General features: G+C 37.2%; 1 protein-coding gene across 7 annotated transcripts in view; it reads right to left on the reverse strand.

Annotated features, from left to right (window-relative positions):
* LOC120302749 (reticulocyte binding protein 2 homolog b-like) overlaps positions 1-20,971 on the reverse strand; it is a 145,619-nt gene that overhangs the window by 12,567 nt on the left and 112,081 nt on the right. For 6 of the 7 annotated variants that reach the window (XM_039331626.1, XM_039331623.1, XM_039331624.1 and 3 more), the window contains 8 exons: positions 20,673-20,757; positions 19,468-19,544; positions 18,277-18,420; positions 15,810-15,881; positions 13,881-13,998; positions 3,398-3,600; positions 358-545; positions 93-191 (listed from right to left, as the gene is read on the reverse strand). In XM_039331626.1, the coding sequence (XP_039187560.1) occupies positions 93-191; positions 358-545; positions 3,398-3,600; positions 13,881-13,998; positions 15,810-15,881; positions 18,277-18,420; positions 19,468-19,544; positions 20,673-20,757 (986 nt within the window). Of the gene's footprint in view, positions 1-92; positions 192-357; positions 546-3,397; positions 3,601-13,880; positions 13,999-15,809; positions 15,882-18,276; positions 18,421-19,467; positions 19,545-20,672; positions 20,758-20,971 lie in introns of those variants that run through there. The other variant, XM_039331627.1, reaches the window with a different exon arrangement.

Raw genomic sequence — 20,971 nt, forward strand, 5'->3', positions numbered from 1 at the left:
GTCAAAGGCCACATTGATTTTAATTATAAAATAAGACCAACTAATTTAACTTGGTCCAGCCCAACAAATAGCACCTGCCTCAAAGAGCTTACCTCTTGTCGGATATCTCTCACGTCGTCCATAGTCAAACGCTTCTGACTTAGCTCTGGAGAGAGAGAGAGGGATGGTTTGGAAGCTTTGGCAGGTTTTGGCTATGTATAAAACAAAACAAAACAAAACAAAATGTATAACAAAGGTTTGTCAACTCTGAGCTACCAGTATCACATAAACATACGGAAAAGCTACCAGAAGGATTTAATAATTAAATGAAAATAGGCAGTAAGTTTGATATTAGCACAAATGGAATTGTATACTCACTATTTGCTTTATCCACCTCTTTTTATGGAGGAAACGGTCTTCAAAAGAGGAGACGGGTTCTATCTTCCTTTGCATGTCTAGCTTCTGGACGTCCTTTTTGGGCTTCCCTTTCACCAAGACATCCCGATTAGGGATCAAGGGAAAGATAGGCACTTGATTATAGGGACTCTCTGAAGGATTAACCTTTGCTAGGTAAAGCAAAAGACAGTTAAATGTCAGGATGCTCTTAGCTGTTGATATCAATACTCATCAATATCCAAACCCCACTCTAGTGAAAAGCAAAGAGAAATTGAAGCAGAACACAAGAGAAGCAGATAGCCATTGTAAAAGACCTAAAAGGAAGCAAGACAGCAAACTTAGCCTTTCCCCCAAAGCTAATTGGAAATGATTGTATTTCTTTTTCTTTGTGCTGTGCACAAAGAGATATCTGCTGGGTAAGAATGGATGTCGTTTTTTTATGATTTTCTTCCATACTGTGGCTTTGATTGAAATCACTTCTTACCCAGCTCTTATTAGCTATTGGAGAAAAAGCTTGTAAGCACAAGCACAAGTATTCAGTATAAATTATGATAATGCAAAAATGATAAAATGTGCATTTCACAGTGCAAATTCAGCTTTTATATGTATGCCCAACATTGCACATGAGAAGGTAAACTATTCCTGCAGATACTCTTAATTATTTTCTTTTACTAGCTAAGTGAAGTCCTAGGACAGTGATGGCGAACCTTTTAGAGACCGAGTGCCCAAACTCCAACCCAAAACCACTTATTTATCGTTGGGTGCCAGGTGGGCGTGGCCCACTGGGTGGGCATGGCTGTGATGGTCATGGCAGACTGGATGGGTGTGGCCAAGGTGTGCGTGGTCACCTCGATGTTGCTCGTGGGGAGGGATGCCTGTGGGGGCTGGGCAGGGTTGGGGGAAATCCAGGGAGTCTCTGGCAGGTGGGACGGTGACCAGGAGGCTCGTCCTGAGGGATGAGGTGAGGCAAGGCAGGGCGGGGTGTGCCATTGTCGCAGGGCAAGGCGAGGCAGGGGCTGGGGTGGCTGCTGCCTGACTCCATTGGCCCCCGCACACAGAAGCCAGCAAGCGCATGGGGGCCAACCACCGCACTCTGGGGCTCTGCAACCTGCCAGCAGTTCAGAGAAGCTGCTTCTGAGCTGGACGGATAGCCGACAACTGAGGAGGCGATGCAGTGGGTCGTGCCCAGGAAAAGGAGAGCATGTGAGGCCAGGAGAGATGGGATGGAGCGGAGGGAAACCAGCTGTGCTGGGATGCACCCGGCCACATGGGATCTCATCGAGTTAGCGGGCGGCTGGTTGAAGAGAGACGGTTACCATCTTCGGGGCATGGTGCGCGTGCCCACAGAGAGGGCTCTGAGTACCGCCTCTGGCACGCGTGCCATAGGTTCCCCACCACTGTCCTAGGAATTTGGAAAATCCATAGCAAATACTCCTCCAACCTGCAGTCCAAATTGGTGGTGGGAGTACTATAACTTGTATTTGCAGCAATAGAGAAGATCACATTTGTCCTATTTAATCTGGGCATATATGTTCGGTAAATAATAAATTAACTGGTACAAGAAATTTACTGATACAAATCAGTGCAAAAGTATAAAATCAATATATTTCCCATCCCCTTACTCTATCACATCACTATAATCATTTAGAAAAGTAGGAATTCTTTTTAGCACTGAAATAACTTTTAACAGGCATGCTTAAAACCTTATCAAATATTAGAATGGTTATTTTCCACTAGAATTAATTCCTTTTGTGGAAACAGAAAATAGAGCACAGATTTCTTCCTAATCAAATGCTTTGTGCTTTCCCTCCATTCCTAATCTGGAAAAAAAAATCTTCTCAGGGAATATGAACACCAATTGTGATATTCTGGGCAACAAGTGTTGTTTGCTTCATTGCCACTACATGAGCAAAAAATCCAACCAACGGATTTTTTGCTGGCTTCCTGCTTCTATTACACAAATGCTCAGCCATTAGGAGAAAAAAGGAGAGATGGACAAACCCAGTGTTGGACTAATGCAATGCAAAATCTCTATTTAGCACAGTCTGTAATAAAAAGAGTCTTGAAAAGGAAAAGTGTTACTCCCTTGCAATGCCACTCATAAGATACCTAATGAGCCTGAAACTATTTATCAAAACAGTTTCATAATACCATCCTCTGCATCTACTTTTTTTAATCTCCCCCACCCCTCAATCATCACTTTTTTTCTAAAGTACTTTTGCAATAATACATCAATTCTTATATGTATTATAATTAAGCTTAAATACACATAACTGAGTTGGACATGTATGCTGTTCTCTTCATTGATCTCCTTGGCATAGAAGGCAGTACTGAAAACTACTTCTGCTGACTGCCGGCTGCCAGAAGTTCGGCAGTTCAGATCTCACCAGCTTAAGGCGGACTCAACCTTCCATCCTTCTGAAGTCAGTAAAATGAGGACCCTGATTTTGGGGGGCAATATGCTGATTCTGTAAACTGCTTAGAGAGGGCTGTAAAGCACTGTGAAGCGTTATATAAGTCTAAGTGCTATTGCTAGGTGCTATTGCTATAACCTATAATTCTTTCAAAGTATATCTTCTGTGCTGTTATATGTAGTAAAGTAGTACAAACATAGATTATGCTATGTGAACCAGTAATAGCAATGAAACAAACCACCAGCTGAGCCTAGGTGTTACAAGATAGAAACATGGTGAAGTAAAGGGCATGATTCCTGCCAAAATATTTTGCTCCTTAAAAGTTCCACTAAGTTACTCAAGCTCTTGCCTGCCTATTTGGACTTGGGCTTCAATTAAGGCAGAGTGATTGATCAAAATGTAATTATAGTAACAGACCAGCGAGACATGCTTTTGTGCAAAAACCCTGAGATTATTAGATATGTTTAATGCATTTTCTCAACTCCACTACAAGATAAAACCAGGGAAATTCCGTGGCTCAGCTTAGAGATTTTTTTCCAGTGTACGATCCATCAGGTTCTTAACAGATATAGTTCAGCCCTGAAGTTTGCTGCAGTGTGAGTGCTCACCTTGGAGATTTGCCACATATGATTCCAGTTCCTTTTCGTTCATGATGCAGATGCGGGCAGCACCAGCAAAGGCAGTTATAGGGGAAGACTGGCTTTTGGACAACCTTTCTTTATCAGAATGGTGTTGATCCTGTTTGGCTGACCTGCTATCAGGCTGCCAAGCTTTCTTGCCTGTACAGTCTAGGAACTTTTGGCGATAATAGCTAGAAAACAAGCCAAGGAAAAATTAAAGTGAGCATTGAATAAAACTGAGTAAGACATGTAAGTAAGATGGTTAAACCATTTGCTTTTTTCCTTGTTGACTTTATAATCAAGAGTTTTTTTCCCTGTCTTTTTAAATCTTGGACCTCCCTCATTCTCTTTAATGATATTTTGTGCAATTAGCTTTTTCTGTCTATGCACATTATACAATATTTTCCTCTTGTCATCTTTTGCAGGATTTTTTTTTAAAAAATCCAGTCTCTTCATCCTGCAACCATCCTTTTTATATATATCCAACCAGCAGGATTGCCTGCATTTTACTGATAGTTCTCAGCTTACAACTACAACTGAGACCAGAATTTCCATTGTTAAGCAAGGCAGTTGTTAAATGAGTTAACTTTATGACCTTTTTGCCATGGTTGTTAAGCAAATAACTTGCAGTTGTTAATAATTCATTGTTAAATGAATCTAGCTTCCCCAATTGACTGCTTGCCAGACATATAACTGACATATATCTGGGTAAAATGACGAGTGGACGTTTTGGAAATATTGGATATTAGAAGAAGAAAGAAGAGGTGACATTTGGTGGATCGGTGGATGTGTTAAATTGAGACAGAGAGAAAAAAAGGCTGATACAATATTGTAGCATTCATATACAAGCAGTGACTAAGCTACAAGTAGAAAAGGGGCATCAGGCAATATATTAAAAGTAATGAAGTAAATTAATTGTATTAACGAAATAGAAATAAGCATAACTGTGTAATTGAACTAAATAGAAGTGAGCAAGTAATTATAGTATTGTAAAGAAATATAGGCAGGTGATTATTCAAATAAGAGCGATAGTGAATGAAATTAAGAGTGGTGATAATACTTAGAGAATAGTGTATGTATGTATATGCATCGTGTGTAGTGCTGTAGAAATATATAAGAGGTGTTTAGAGTATTATAAATTGTACTAGATAATAGTGGGATAAGGAAAGGTATAACTCTACTTGTAATTTTACTTTTCAACGTTAATCCTAAGAATAATGTTCTATAAAGGTATTATAGTCATATATATTGATACTCCTGGGTATATACATACTTGACAAATAAAAGACGACCACCAGGAAGTAAAAGCAATCAAGTATTTAATAAATAAATAACTGAGCTTTCGATGGCTGTATCACTGCCATCATCGTCAGGGTGTAAAAGCCAGAGGGTGGGGAAGCTCGCTTATGAGCGCAACCGCGCCCGCATTCAGCTCATAGACCTCGTGACAGGGCCCGGTCAGTTGATCCTTGCATTACTCATGTAAGACGCGCTTTCAAATTCTGCGCTCCTACGGTTGATTTCTTCTCTACTACTCACGACTCCTAGGTTGGGGGGGGGGAACATCCCGTGTCGCCTTGCATCAGTTTGATGCAAGGCGATACGGGATGTCCCCCCCAACCTATATTCTTTACTATCTATATTATATATATATTTGCATATTTAAGCTTAGACTATATAAATTGAAAACCAACTTGATCAACAAAAACAACTTGCCATAAATTGCTATATGCAAAAGTGGAGAAATATTATTCAAATAATAAAAATGACAAGTACCGCAACAACAACTAAAGTTGGCAAAAAAAAAACAGTTACAAATCCCACACCTATAATGGCCTCTCCTACAGGTCAAAGAATGATAGTGACCATATTGGGGAAAGAAAAAGAAAAAGCAGAATTGGCAATGAACCCACAGAGCATGCAGATAACACTACAAATGATTCAAGAAACAATGATGATGACCCAAGAGGCAATAGCAAACAATCATGAAGAAACGAAAATATATCACAAAGAAATTAAGAATGATATTGGAGAAATGAGAGATGAAATTAAAAACATGAATGATAAGATAGGCAATATACAACAAACAATGATGGAAAATGAACAAAGAATCCAAAAAGTTGAAACAAAAATAGAGCATGTTGATAGCAAAATAGAAAGGATGGTACAGAAATCAGAGCAGGTAAATAGGGAGTTGACTGAATCAATTGCCTTTTTGGAAATGAATAAAGCTTCGTTCTTTCTAAGATTCCAAAATATTGTGGAGGAAAAGGAAGAAGATTTGGGAGAGAAGATGGCGGAGATGTTGCCGGAGATATTAGGCAAGGAAAAACAGGAAGTAAGAAGAGACATAGATGAAATATATAGAGTATATACAAATTATGCACGAAGGCATAGATTGGCGAGAGAGATCCATATAAGGTTTACTAGAAGATCAATAAGGGATGAAATATATAAATAAACAAGAGACGAACCAATAATATATAAGGGTAAAGAAATAATTGTATTAAAACAAATACCACATAGTATACAAAATCAGAGACGAGAATACCAATTTCTAACGACCCAATTAATTAAATATAAAGTTATGTTTCGATGGTTAATACCTGAAGGCATATTTCTAACTTGGCAGGAAAAAAAATATAAGATAGATACACTTGAGAAAGCGCAGGACTTTTATGAACATTACTTTACACAGGGAGAAGAACAAGAAAGTAGGAAAGAGTCGGAGAGTAAAAGTCAGGATGAAGAAGTATTAGAGGAAGTCGAACGAGAGAGAGAAATACAAAAGATACAAGAAAGAGAAAGGTTAGAAAGAGAAGGAGCAAAAGGAAGAGTAATAGAGACAAGAAGCATAAAAAAAAAATAGATCAAGTAAAAAATGGGAGATGCAATTAAGCTCTTCTCTGTAAACATTAATGGATTAAATATACCAAGAAAAACAGCACAAATGTTTAACAAATTAAGGAAATTGGATGCAGATGTGATATGTCTTCAGGAAGTTCATATAAAAAAGGATTATAGAAAATTACTAGAGAATGTAAAATTAGGAACACTATACATAACATTAGCACAAAACAAGAAAGGAGGAATTGCTATATATGTCAAAGAAAAAATAAAATCAAAATCAATATACTTGGATGAAGAGGGGAGAATTTTAATGTTGGAAATAGAATTAGAGCAAAAACAAATCTTATTAACGGCAGTATATGCACTAAATAATAATCAACAAGAATTTTTTAAAAAGGTACATAAGAAACTAGTGGATCTGGACTACGAAAATATTTGTATGATTGGGGATTTAAATGCAATAGTTGATGTTAAGAAAGATTATAAGAGTAGTAAAAAGAACAAAAAGAAGAAAAATATATTACCAAAATCGTTCTTTGACATGGTAACAGAACTCAATCCTCAGGATATATGGAGAGACACACACAGATCAGACAAACAATATACGTTCTATTCGTATCCACATCAGTCTTGGTCTAGGATCGATATGGCCTGGGCAACAACAGATGTACAAAAAGGGATAGAGGAAATTGAAATAGGGCTTAATGATTGGGCGGATCACAACCCAATAATAATAAAATGGAAAGGCCAGAAACAGAGAAAAAGATGGTCAATGAATCAAAGACTGTGTAAAGATAAACAATATATACAGATGCTAGAAAAGGAGTTGACATTATTTTTTCAGGTAAATAAAAAGGAAGAGACATCAACACAAAATTTGTGGGATACTACAAAAGCTTACATTCGGGGATTGACAATTGCATACAACTCTAAGAAAAACAAAGAGGAGACTTCAACAAGGAAAATTACAAGAAGAATTAAAAAAAATAGAAGGTGATCTACAGAAGGACCCACAAAATAAAAAGATAAAAGAAAAATGGAATATTATAAAACACAAGATTAACCTGACAACACAAAAAGAAATGGCACAGAAAATCAGGATGGCAAAACAAAATTATTTTGAAAATGCGAATAAAACTGGTCGATGGTTGGCCTATAAATTAAAAAAAGAAAAAGGCAAAAGAACAATACACCAACTATAAGATGAAAGTGGAACAGTACAATATAGATGGGAAGAAAAAAAGAAAATAATACAAAATTTCTTTTCAAAGCTATACCATCAGGAAAATATACCAGATGATAAAGTCAAACAATATATAGAGGCAGCAAAAATGAGCAAAATTACTGAAGAACAAAAGGAAATGTTGACTAGACCAATAACTGCAATAGAATTAGAAACAGCATTGAAAAAACAAAAAAAAACAACAAATCACCAGGCCCAGATGGAATTCCGGTCGAGTTTTATAAAAATACACAAGAGTCACTACAATGGATAATGTTGGAGATTTACAATGAGGTGTTGGAAGAGGCGAAGATACCGACAGCTTGGACTGAAGCAATCATCACCCTCATTCCTAAGGAAGACTCAGACCTACAACAAATTCAAAATTATAGACCGATTTCTTTACTGAATACAGATTATAAGACATTTACAACAATAATAGCAGAAAGGATAAAAAATTTTTTGAATAACTACATCCACCCAGATCAAAATGGATTTTTACCAGGACGACAAATAAAAAATAACATGAGGATAATACTGAATACTTTAAAATTTTACGAAGTCCATCCTGAAAGACAAGCTACACTGTTTTTTCTTGATGCCCCAAAGGCATTTGATAATTTGAATTGGAATTTTATTATAACACAATTGTACTATATGGATTTTGGGACAAAATTTGGAAAGATGGTTGAGAAAATATATACTAAACAAACAGCTAGGGTAATTATAAATGAGGAAATGACAGAAAAAAATAATATAACCAAAGGAGTAAGACAAGGATGCCCACTTTCCCCTCTTCTATTTATTTTATCATTAGAAATACTCCTTACAAAAATCAGAGAGGACCAAGAAATAAAGGGTTTAAAAATTAAAAAGGAAGAATATAAGGTCCAGGCCTTTGCTGATGATTTGGTATTTATTTTGGAAGATCCATTAGAAACCGGCTTTAAATTGATTAAAAAAATGGAAGAATTTGGTGAGGTAGCCGGACTTAAGATTAATAAGAATAAATTCAAATTAATAACAAAAAATCTTACAAAGGCACAGGAAAGGGAATTGGAGGATAAAACAAAGATAAGTATAACCAAGAAAATAAAATATTTAGGGATCTGGCTTACAGCGAAATGTTCCTCGATTAAGGAGGACAATTATAATAAAATATTACACCAGATAAAAAAAGATTTAGAAAATTGGGAAAAATTGCAAATTTCATTTTTAGGGAGGACCGCTACGGTCAAAATGAATGTATTGCCAAAAATATTATTTCTGTTCCAGGTTATTCCAATAAAATTAGGGAAAACATTCTTTCAAGAATTAAATAAATTGGTCACTAAATTTATATGGCAAAGGAAAAAACCCAGGATTAAATTAAAACTCTTGCAAGATATGAAAGATAAAGGGGGATTGGCGTTACCAGAATGGGAAATATACTCCCAAGCATCGAGCTTAACTTGGTTAAAAGATTGGATGGATTTGAAAAATACTAGAGTTTTAACAATAGGACATGACTTGCTAGCAGGGTGACATGCATTCCTATGGGTCAAAAAACATAAAATACACAGATACTTTCAAAGACACATAGTTAGGAATGCATTGCTACAGACTTGGGAAAAAATAAAACAAAAACATTATATAAGAATTCCAATGTGGTTATCCCCAACAGAAGCTCTGAAATACCCAAACCTATTGGATATAAATAAGATAATTAGATACAAGGAATTAGTAAATGAACAGGGAAATTTGAAAACAAAACAAGAATTGGAACAAGACATTGGCAGAGAGATTGATTGGTGGACATTTACACAAATTCAATCTAAATATACAGAGGACAAAAAATTATATGAAATCCAAAAAGAGCTGCAAGAATTGGATAAAATTATACATGGAACAGAAATAAAATTAATTAGCAATTTATACAAATACCTATTGAGATATAAAATGGAAGACGAGGTTGTCAAAGACACAATGATTAGATGGGCAAAAAATTTCGGATATAATATAGAATTGGAGAAATGGGAAAAAATATGGGAAATAAATATAAAATTGACCATGTTGGCGGCATTCAAGGAAAACCAATTGAAGATGTTTTACAGATGGCATCTTCCACCAGCAAAGCTTGCCAAGATGCTCCAGAACAATTCGCCAATATGCTGGAAATGTAAAAAAGTACATGGAACATATTATCATTTATGGTGGACATGCCCAGTTGCAAAAAAACCTGGTCTACAATAAGAAAATGGATCAAAGAAATAATAGACCAACCCGTATACTGGAAACCAGAGATCTTTTTGTTGGGTATTTTAAACAGAAAATATAGTAAAGAAATATGGTTCTTAATTTTACATATAATATTGGCAGCAAGAATAGCATATGCATAGTGCTGGAAAAATGAGAATATACCATCAGAGGAAGAAGTAATAAGAAAAATCCTGGACTGTGCTGAGATGGACAAATTAATAAAAGAGATAAAAGAAAAGGAAGACATAGAGTATTATATAACATGGAACAAATTGTATGTCTGGTTGGAGACTAGAAATAATAGAGGAGAATAAATATGGAAAGGTCAAAAGTGAAAATATGTGTATAATAATGTATAATAATAATAATATGAATTATTCTTAGTAAGAAGTAGAACATGAAGGAAGAAAAATGTAAATAAGAAATAACGGGGCTATAAGGACAAATATTCTAAAGAAGAATAAGGGGGGAAATGTAAATAATAGATTACCATTACGCAATTGCTGTAAAAAAAGGAGGAGTATATATTGTGTGTGTATGTGTGTTATGTTTTGCTTTGTTTTGTCTTGTTGGTTAAAAATAAATAATAAAAAAAGAAAGGCTGCAAATCACAATCACATGGTCCTAGGACACTGCTACTGTTATAAATATATATTGGTTGCTAACGTGTAAGTGAATATTGATTTGACCATGAAGATGTTGCAGCAGTTGTAAGTGCAAGTACCAATTGTACATCACTTTTTCTAGTGCCGTTGTAACTTCAAATGGTCACTAAACAAATGGTTGTAAATCAAGGGCTACCTGTGTAACATAATACTGTTCATCAGATTCATTGTTATTATAGCATAACTTTCTTTACTTGTAAAACAAATGTTTTGCCTTGTGCTTTCTTGTTAAGCTGTGTGGATTTAACTTATTTTATTTCATGCTTGAGACGTTTTCTTTAGTAGTAGCTGTTTTGTACTGCTGTAACAGAAATAAAGCAGAATATGGTACAGGATTAACTTTATTGGGTTTTTTTCCACCTTCAATTTCATTGTATTAAAGTTTTGTAGATTGCAGCTACCGTATTTTCTGGCGTATAAGATGACTTGGCGTATAAGACGACGCCCGACTTCAGAGAAGATTTGCATGGTTAGAAAGTTGTCTTATATGCCGGAAAATACGGTATATTGTTAAAATATGATCCAGAACATGGTCTCTAGAACCTGGGAGTCCCTGGACTCTGGTTGCTGCTGCTGCTGCTGCTGCTGCTCAATGCTAGGTTGATCTGTAATGAAGCTCACCTCACCCATGACTGGATTGTGGATGATAAGGCTCACCTGGTGTATATTACCAAGACCTGGATAGGCACAGGATGAAGGTATTTCCTCTCTCAGAAATATGCCCCATCCAGGTGTTGAATGTGGCAGAAGTCAATATGGAGTAGGAGTGGTAGTGTGGCTGCTGTTACTCAGAAGTCTCTAGTGGCCTTCTACATGCATAGCTGGACGTAAAGCTTTTTGTGAAGCAAGGTCATAGGGATCAGTTGAGCTTGCTGCATATCTACTTTTCTCCCTGCGGGACAGCTGTGGCCCTGCTTGAGTTCCTGAATTCATGGAGTTGGTGTAATATTCTCCAGACTGGTGGTGCTTCTGGGCTCAGAGATGGCCTGAAATTCATGGCCACCATGGGAGCCATGGATTGAGCCCAGCTTACTGAGGGCTGAATTCATAGAAGGGGCAACACATTGGATCTGGTATTTGTTGCAGGACAATGGCAATGTGCCCAGGATCCTCTTGTATAGGGGTGGGGGCATGGCAAATGAATCCTTGTAGAGTCACTATGAGGACTATTCTAGGCATCTGTTAGATTAGGGCCACATCCAGAGCCACATTCAGTTGGGGCCATTGCAGCCCAGCCTGTGGCATTAGCAGTGGGATGGTGGGGCATTGACAGTGGTAATGGCAGGGCATTGATGGTGGGGGCAGGACATCAGTGTGATTTTGGCAGAGGGGCAGGTGAGCATCAGTGGAGGGAGGGGCATCGGTGGCAGGAGGTGGGATGGTGGCAGCAGTGGCGGGGAAATGGCAGCAGTCCTCCACAATAGTCTCAGTTTCTCAAGTGGCATTTGGGAAAATTAGAATATATTAGAGTTGCTCAACTTTAGAATGGGCAGGTCCAATGAAGTGACTGAGGCACAATGTAGCTTGATTATTTCAAGATTTTTGAGCCAGTCATTTATTGGGAAGTGTACAGGGTCCTTTTTCTGTAAGCTTGGCCATCTGCAGTCTGAATCTATGCTCCTTCTAGTTAATTAAGACCTCTTGAGAAGTGGCATTTGATTGGATCCAAGTGGTGGTAAATGGCTCTTTTGGGGAGGGGGATGGTTTTGCTAGCCTTGAAAGAGGTGGTAGTTCACTACCTCATGAAGAGACCATCCATGGACTCTACAGTCTTGGATAACTCTTGCCTGTTCTTTAACCTTTCCTTTTTAGGCAAGGTTATTTAGTGGGTGGTGGGAAGCCAATGAAGTAGATTATCTAGACCTTTTGCAGTCAGAATTCAGGCCAAGCCATAGTATTGAGACATCACTGGTTGTTCTAGATTAAATGTTAATATACAGTATATTGCTAGTTCATGTATAATATGCCATATGCTAAATAATCACTGGTTGCGTTTATGGATGATCTTGGGAGGTCTTGGTTTAGGACAGCGGTTCTCAACCTATGGGTCGCGACCCCATTTGGGGTCGATCAACCATTTCACGGGAGTCGCCAAGCAAGGCTGTCTGCCATTTTTTTCCCCTTTTCTGGCGGGTGCCTTACCTCCCTTTTGCTGGGCCAGCTGGTGGCCCAGCCAGTGGTCGGCCTGCTCCATCTCTGCCACTTGCCAGCTACGCCTCGGCATGCGCGGCGCTCCAGGGCAGGGAAAGTCCTCGACTTACAACCGGTTGGGTAGTCCTCGACTTACGGCCGGTTTAGTCCTCGACTTATGACCGGTTGGGGGTCGCGGCATTAAAAAGATTGAGAACCACTGGCTTAGGATGATGTATCTATCTTGGCCCTTCTTGACCTCTTGGCTACTTCTTGACCATGGAATATTGCTGAGCAGGCTCTAGGGTTTGGGAATGGCACTGTTTTGCAATGTTCTCCTTTCTCTATTGCTGGAACCAGCCGGTGCTGGTGGGGGAAGGAGAGATTCATCTCTAAGGCCTCAAGGGTGAAGTCTCTCTTGCCTCCTATTTAGTATCTACAGTATATGAAACTGCTGGGAGAATTCATCTGGCAGCACCAGGGTTCAATATCATCAGCATGACACCTTTTCATTCCTAATTAAGCCTAATTCTTTAGTTCACTGTATATTTTTATCAGTTCTACTCTATAAAATCAGACTACTTTTATTAAGCTTATAAATAAGGTCTCCTTTTACTTAGTTTTATACATACACGTTTATTTTTCTTTCTTTCATTTTGTTAGTTAATTCTTGGTGTTCTTACATTCCAACTTGCATTCTTTCATATATCATGGTTGTCCCCATCAAATTATTACTGCCATTCATCAAACTTTGGTCAACAGAGATTTTCACATAATACACAGCAGTAAATGGAAAGGGAGGAATCTTTAGAAAGGTGAAGAATAATTTGAAAAATGCAAATGACATTTCAATGAAGAACATGAATGAAATAGGAATTTCGTACTAAATGCCTGATGGAAAAATATGCATTGTCTTTTTTTAACTAGTATTTAGATTTAATAAATAGATTTATACTGATAACCAATCCTTCCAAGAACAAAAAATAAACCCTCCTAAATTAAAGAATGCTAGATAATTTACATTAGCTGTGATTGTAAGAAAAGATTCCTATTGAAATAGTCTTGTATAATTGAGAAAATTTTCAAATTACTGTATGAATAAAATGTGAATCAAATTTAAAACATTTCCCCAAATATTGTCATTTTGGAGAACTCTAAATCTAAATTGTTGTTAGTGAAGATGTTAGTGACTAAAGGATTATTCCATGCCCTTAAAATTTAACGACTTTCTTTTTGAACCCTTTTGTAACAAGAAATGAGTCTCTGGGTTCATACAAACGTGCAAGGAAACATGATTAAGCACAATATATGAATTAGTCTATATGTTTTTGTGCACATGCAATATGCTTAGGATCCCTTTTCTCACCTGACAATAGCCGTAGTACTATGCCTTGGCAGTTTAGATGTTTCCACCAGCTTTGACAAGAGCTCAAAGAACAAGATTCCACGGGCATCAACAGTCTCTGTGTCATCTTTCTTAGGAGCTGATGGGAAATAGAAGATTTACTTCAAGAAATTGCCAGAGTGAGAAAAGAGAAGGCTAACAACTATGCAGAAGGGCTGGTGGCATAAGACTACCCTCATCTGAGAACACAAATCTGTCTCTTTTTTTCAGAAAAGCATGGAAAGTCCTAACTCCTGAGTCAATTCACAAGGTTTATTTAACTCTCTTAAAAAGCTAAAGGGAATCTTTTTTTCATTCACTCCAGGATAATTACTGGGTATAAAACTAAACTATGGAGCAGTTTCCATTGTTAGTTCCTTTAATGTTGAAGAGCCTGTTTACCTAATCTGAAGTTTAATTTTGGATCTTATCTAAAATGAAATGGAAACCACACTTTCAGCAGGGGGTTGCTCCCATTTTGTAACTTACTATGGGTAATTTTTGACTTGTATTTGCAATTGAGACCATTTTTGTTGTTAAGCAAGACAGTTATTAAGTGAGTTTTATGTCTTTTTGCCATAGTTGTTAAGAAAATCAGTTGTTAAGTTAATAACATGGTTGTTAAGCAAATCTGGCTTTGCTTGTCGGAAGCCATCTAGAAAGGTCGCAAATGGTGATCATATGAATCATGGGACACTGCAGTCATCATAAACATATGCTAATTGCCAATTGCATAAATTTTGATCGTGTGACAGTTGTAAGTGGAAGAAGCAATTGTAGGCCACTTTTTCCAGTGCAGTTGTAACTTTGAACGGTCACTAAATGAATGTTTGTAAGTTGACTATCTGTATTGCCTCTCTGCTCTCTCTTTTGCTTTCTGCAGTTCAGAGAGAGGACTATGCATTCCAGGTAATGGCGACTCTCAGTGGGTATGGAAAAGCAGAAACTTCTGGTCAAAGGCAGTGCAGAGAATACAGGCACCTTATAGTCACTTACATTGGGCAAGAAATGGCAAATTTAGAATGGCTGGAAGATAGCATAGGAAAGTGACAGAGTAAAAGTACTTTTATCAGTCAGTGATATGTAGCTAGTCACTAATCTACCTGAAGAGCTTAGTTATGTGTTGATTCCTTAAAAAGTGCTGCTTTCTTGGTTGATTCCTTAGTTACTGTTAATGCTGCTACTTAGTTCCTTGTCAGAAGCACCAAGGTGCTTCCGGGTTGAAAGGTTTAGCCAGTGACATCACTGTTGCATGGGAAACGCCCAGTTGGGCTCCTTTCATGTCCCTGTATCTAGTTCCTGAAAGGTCCTAACAGTGATGAAACATCATCATCCCTAAAAGATGGAGAGCTGGAAGATCAAATATTCTGATGTGGCCAAGCTAGACACTATATCACAGATATTGTCAGGTGCCAAAATTCATATTAAATTCTAATTAAGGGGATTTATTGCTCACACATATTTACAAGAATCTAATCAACTATCAGCACCAAATTGGTACTATATATAAGAATCAACGGAACTCAAGGGAAGATGGACTTGGATCACTTGTGAGAAGTAATGACTCCAGACTGATTTCTCTTTCAATTCTGCCCCCACACTCTGCCTCTTCTTCTCCTATAGATATAACAGGAGCCAGTTTGTAATTGTGTGTTAAATGAAGAGTGTGAGTTTTAATCCTCTTTTAGGCATGAAAGCCAGCTACTTAACTTTGGCCAGTTATTCTTTCTAATTCCAGCTTACTCATAGGATTATGAGAAAAATAGGAGGAGGAAAGTATATTATGCACGTTCTCTGTTTTCAGTTATTTATAAAACATCTAATAAATACATAAATATTAAATAGAAATATTTCTGATCCAATATGGGAAATAGGGATCTGTCCTACTAGGAAGAAGTTCTTTCTTCTCACCTACAGCCTGGATGAATCGCCTGGTATCCGTGATGATGTTAAGGAAATCTGTAAAATTTACTTTTCCATCTCCTGAAAAACAGTTCCCACAAAAGAAAAAAATCAACAACAATCACTTAATAAGCTAGACTAAAAAGAAGCTACTTCCAATTATGCCTTATTCTTACTTCTAGTGGCAACTCAACAATCTTGCCTGAACTATAAAGGTAGTCTTTCACTTACGACTATCCATTCAAAGTGATCATTCAAAGTTACGATGGCACTGAAAATAACGATGATCGTTGCAGTGTCCTTGAGGTCACATCTGTGACTGTGCATTTGGCAACCAGCTCACACTCATGATGGTTGCAGAATCCCAGGGTCATGCGATCACTATATAAGACCTTCCCAGCTGGCTTCTGGCAAGCAAGATCAATGGAGAAGCCAATAAGAATTGCAAGTCATGATCACATGATGTCTTGCTCAGTGATTCATTTAATGACCGTGGCAAAAATGATCATAAAATTGGGATGTGGTCACATGATGCTTTACTTAATAACTGTATCACTTAATGCGAAATTTTCCAGTCCCCATTGTGGTTATAAATTGAGGATTATCTGTACACTTCACTAATTAGCATGTTATCTCTTATTCCTGTGTATATGGGAATAAGAATTCTGATTCTGATTCAGTGATGTGCTGGACTGGCTGATATCAGCTTGCAAGAGCTGATTATGTTTTCTGGAATTTTGCATGCTGGTTGAGAGCAGAATTCATGGGGGATGATGTGTCAGTCAACTATTTGGCAGCTAATGGTACAATATTGCTAGTGGCAATGAAAACATTGGATTTTTTTGGGTTGGGGGGGAAGACAATCAATTGTGAAACATGTACCAATATGCCACTCTTCTAAACCCTTTTATCCACCAGAATATGAAGAGACTGAAACTTCATTTTATCTAATACCCTATTTCCAATTGTAGCCAGCTTGTTGCTCCTGAGAAGCCCACGTACAGATTATAAAGGCAAAGAGCTTCATTGTTTGTGTCTAGCATCTGATATATACATGAAATGGGGGGGGGGATTAGTAACTAATAGTTATAAAGCAGAACAAAAAATCAGGCAGGTTTCTGCAAGGAATTCAAGAAATGATCTGAATGCATCAGCTCTAGAATATAGATTGGACTAGGAAATTGGCTCCATAGGAAGAAGTATAGAATTTATAAAACCTTGGAATAGGAAAAACTATAGAACCCAAGACATAGATTACATAAGCAGAATCTTGTAAGTCAGGTGTGTTTTTCCTCTCCTACCTCAAAAAGTCAGGGAAGAGTCAGCCTGAATCTCTTCCTAATGCTATCTTCCTTCAGGACTGTTTCAAGGCCATCTTCCTGATTCTCTACCATTGGTCTAAGGGTGAGTAAGTGGGAGTGTGCCTATCAAAACTAAGATGTAAAACTACAGATAATCCTCGAATTATGACAATTGAGCCCAACATTTCTGTTGCTATGTGAGACATTTGTTAAGTGAACTTTGCCCCATTTTACAACTTTTCTTGCTATTGCTGTTAAGTGAATCACTGCAGTTTTTAAGTTAGTAACTTAGTTGTTAAATGAATCTGGCTTCCCCATTGACTTTGCTTGTCAGAAGGTTGAAAAAGGGGATCACATGACCCCGGGACTCTGCAACCGTCATAAGTATGAGTCAGTAACCAAGGATCTGAATTTTGATTATGTGATCATGGGGATGCTGCAACGGTCGTAAGTGTGAAAAATGGTCATAAGTCACTTTTTCCCGAGCGGTTGTAACTTCAAATGGTGGCTAAATGAACTGTTGTAAATTAGGGACTACCTGTATATATAAGCTATCTGAATTTTAGCTTTATACAGCTTTTCAACTCTCTCCAACTCACAGGCATCCATTGTATATAAGAAATCAAGCACTGCCTCATTCTGCAACTGTTCAGTTAAATAATTCTTAAAAATTAATTTTACAACCATTACCAGTATTTAGGATCTTTGTAGCATCCATCAATCACATGATTGCAGTTATAGTCAATATGTGTTATCCTGTGCTTATTTTTTTATTTCCCCCCCCCCCCATGGAGAGCAAGAAAATTGGAAAAAATTACAAGAGGGTAAACAGGAACATAATAGAGAATACACTGGGCTGTTTGCATAGTGTGATCATGGTTGCTTGCACCAATGGACTGCTTTTCTTGCATATTCCATACCTCTCCAATGAATGTTAATACAATCATTAATTTACTTCCTGCTATTTATTTCAGTGCAAAGGTGAACATTTTAAAAGGCAGGGAAATGATTAGGAGACCAACAAAACAAAGTTGTGAAACTGATTAATTTTGTCAATTTCAAATCAGAAAACAGTTATGGTGGTGTAATTTCCCACTTAGTGATTGCTTTGTTTAGCAATGGCATTGTTGGTCCTAATTATCACCACTAAATAAGGTCTATCACTATGCACTTACCATCCATGTCAGCATATATCAGTTCGTCAAGAACTTCCTCCTCTGTTAAGTTGATTCCTAAACTATGGGCTGTGTTCTCTAGGGCTGCCAGATCAATTATGCCATCAAGGTCCTTTCTAAATGTATCATAAGCTGTACGGAAGGCTATGCAGAGATACAGAGTGAGAGAGGAAAAGTAGGAGGTGAGACTCAGGAGAAGTGGAAGCAAGAAGAACCAGGTATCTGCTCACCATTCTTTTTCTATGAATGTACCCTGTTCTTGCATCTGATTCCTAGTCAATTCCATTATACTCTGGGAATTAATGAACTAAAGAAATAATAGGCCAGCCTAATGTGTTCCCTTCCATCATGCTGGACGAATTGTCATAGGTAATTATCAGCCATAATTGACTATGCTTTCTGGGAATGATGGGAAATGATGATTAATATATTTGGAGGACATGAGATAAGCATTGGATGATTTAAACTAAAGATGCTTCCCTGATTTCCACAGAACTTTAAATGTAGTTATTTTCTACATTTTGTATTTCATACTACCAGATTGCATATCCTCCCACTCCAGTCCCCAAATCTGGAAACTATTTTATGAGAAACTTGACAATTTCTTCTCTAAAACTTAAGCTCAAAGCATTGTTAGAGACCCACTTCACGGTCTGTTTCTGTTGCTCCCCTCTGGGAGGAGGTTTCAAAGTATTTATAGCAGAACTACTAGATTCTGTAACAGCTTTCTTCCTTATGCTATCCATCTTATAAATTTGCAGGATTCTTTTTTTCCCTTGCCAGGTATATGTACACATTCTAACTAGACTGATGTTTCTCTGTGTATACATGTGTGTGTATATGTGAGTATATGCATAATGGTATTTTTTTTTGAGAGCTGAATGCAGTGAAATTTCATTTTAAAATATGCTGATTAGTGTACATTGAAAGTGACAATGAAGTTTCTATTCTACAGTATATATATATACTCTACTCTACTCTACTCTACTCTACTCTACTCTACTCTACTCTACTCTACTCTATTCCCTATCCAATCTGATGCTGTTGTTGTAAATTGGGGAAGCCATTCTACTAGAGCAGTGGTTCTCAACATTTTCTTCACCACAAACAGCCCCACCTTTAAATTCCTTACAGACTGTATACAGAACCTTGAGAAAATTCAAGTTATATGATTTATAAGCAGGAGAATACCTTCTAGCTGTGGTTTGCTCAGGTTCTTTACTGCTTTAGATTTGGCCTCCTCATTGAAAGTCACAGAAGGGAAAACTCTGTCCAATTTTTTTTAAAAAACAAAACAAAACACAATACTGATTAATTTCCAAGAACCCCACTCTTTTCTGAAAAAGGGGAAATACTGGATGCAAAATGCAGATGTTTCTGGAAAAACTATTGACTACAGTCATTGTTAATAATCAGTGATGTAAGAAAAGCCATCATTCAATGATTTGCTATTAAGATTTTTAAAGACTCTGATTTCTTGAAAGTTTTATTATGAAATATTAGGATGTCATCTGAATACTGATTTGCATACAGTATTCCAAAATAATATGTGAGACAAATAGGATTAAGTAACAAATAGCCCTTTTAAATTCATCACTCCAGACCTGAAGACTCACTACTCAATCCCACTTGACCTAAGGAGGCATTTCATTAAATATTCATGCTTGTGTTTATCTATCTTCTTTTATTTGAGAGATTTTGCACCACCAGCAGCATGTTATTTTTTTCTTTTTACTCTTGGAGCTTTGCCCAAAGAATAGAGGTAAAAACTATGGACCTCAAATGCTGGCAGACTGCCAGACATTTCAGAAAGTAAAGAATATATTGCTAAAGAATTAAACAAATAAACGCACAATGTAACTAGCACCATGTTCTGCTAAACTATATAAATTAATTTCTCAATTAAGTATTCTTCATATTATTTTGATGTTAATGCTTCTAACATGTAAATTTAACTCAATATATGACTATACACGAAGGAAGAGAAGATGAAGAAGCCACCCAACTCATATCTTTTTGTTTGTATTTTTTCGTAGTTTGTATAGACTTTCATTCTATATAATTCTTAATACAATTATTTGAAAAAAAAATGACACAAAAACAGCACAATACAAAATATGATGACGCAGAAAACAACCTGGAGGGAACAAAAAGGAACAAAGAAGTGTCAGTCAGCTCACCAGGAGGAGGAAATACAGTACAATCAGATTTTCAAACTTTCTTATTATAGCCAATGTCAGTAAAAGTAGTTTTAGCTTTCCTGTGGAGTTGATCTCCTGATCTGGTCTATCTAATGAAGCTGACACCTATGATTTGGGGGAATCCTCAGATGATGTGGGAAGAAAAATGAAAGCTTCAGTGAGAGAGAAGAAATTGGATAGACAAATCCTGCTGACCTGTTTGGTGTTTGGAGGAGTGACTTCTCCACCATTCTAGGCAACCTGAACATCTTTGCATCTGGCATTTTATGTGGATATGTTCCTATGAAGAAAAGAGAATACATCTACTGTTAGGACCAGCAATTCTCTTCCTGTTATTGAATCATCGCCCATTTCTTTGGGCTGAGCCAGTTCTTTCTATCACAATGACACACATATTAAAAGCAGAAAAAGGCAAGAATGCCAGATAATGCATATGAATTCATATCAAAGTGGTTTGGTTATCTTTCTCTAAGAGGCTTGAGAATTATAATTTT

Source organism: Crotalus tigris, unplaced genomic scaffold, assembly GCF_016545835.1.
Source record: "Crotalus tigris isolate CLP2741 ecotype Arizona unplaced genomic scaffold, ASM1654583v1 scf7180000024437.13266115, whole genome shotgun sequence".
NCBI lineage: Eukaryota > Metazoa > Chordata > Lepidosauria > Squamata > Viperidae > Crotalus > Crotalus tigris.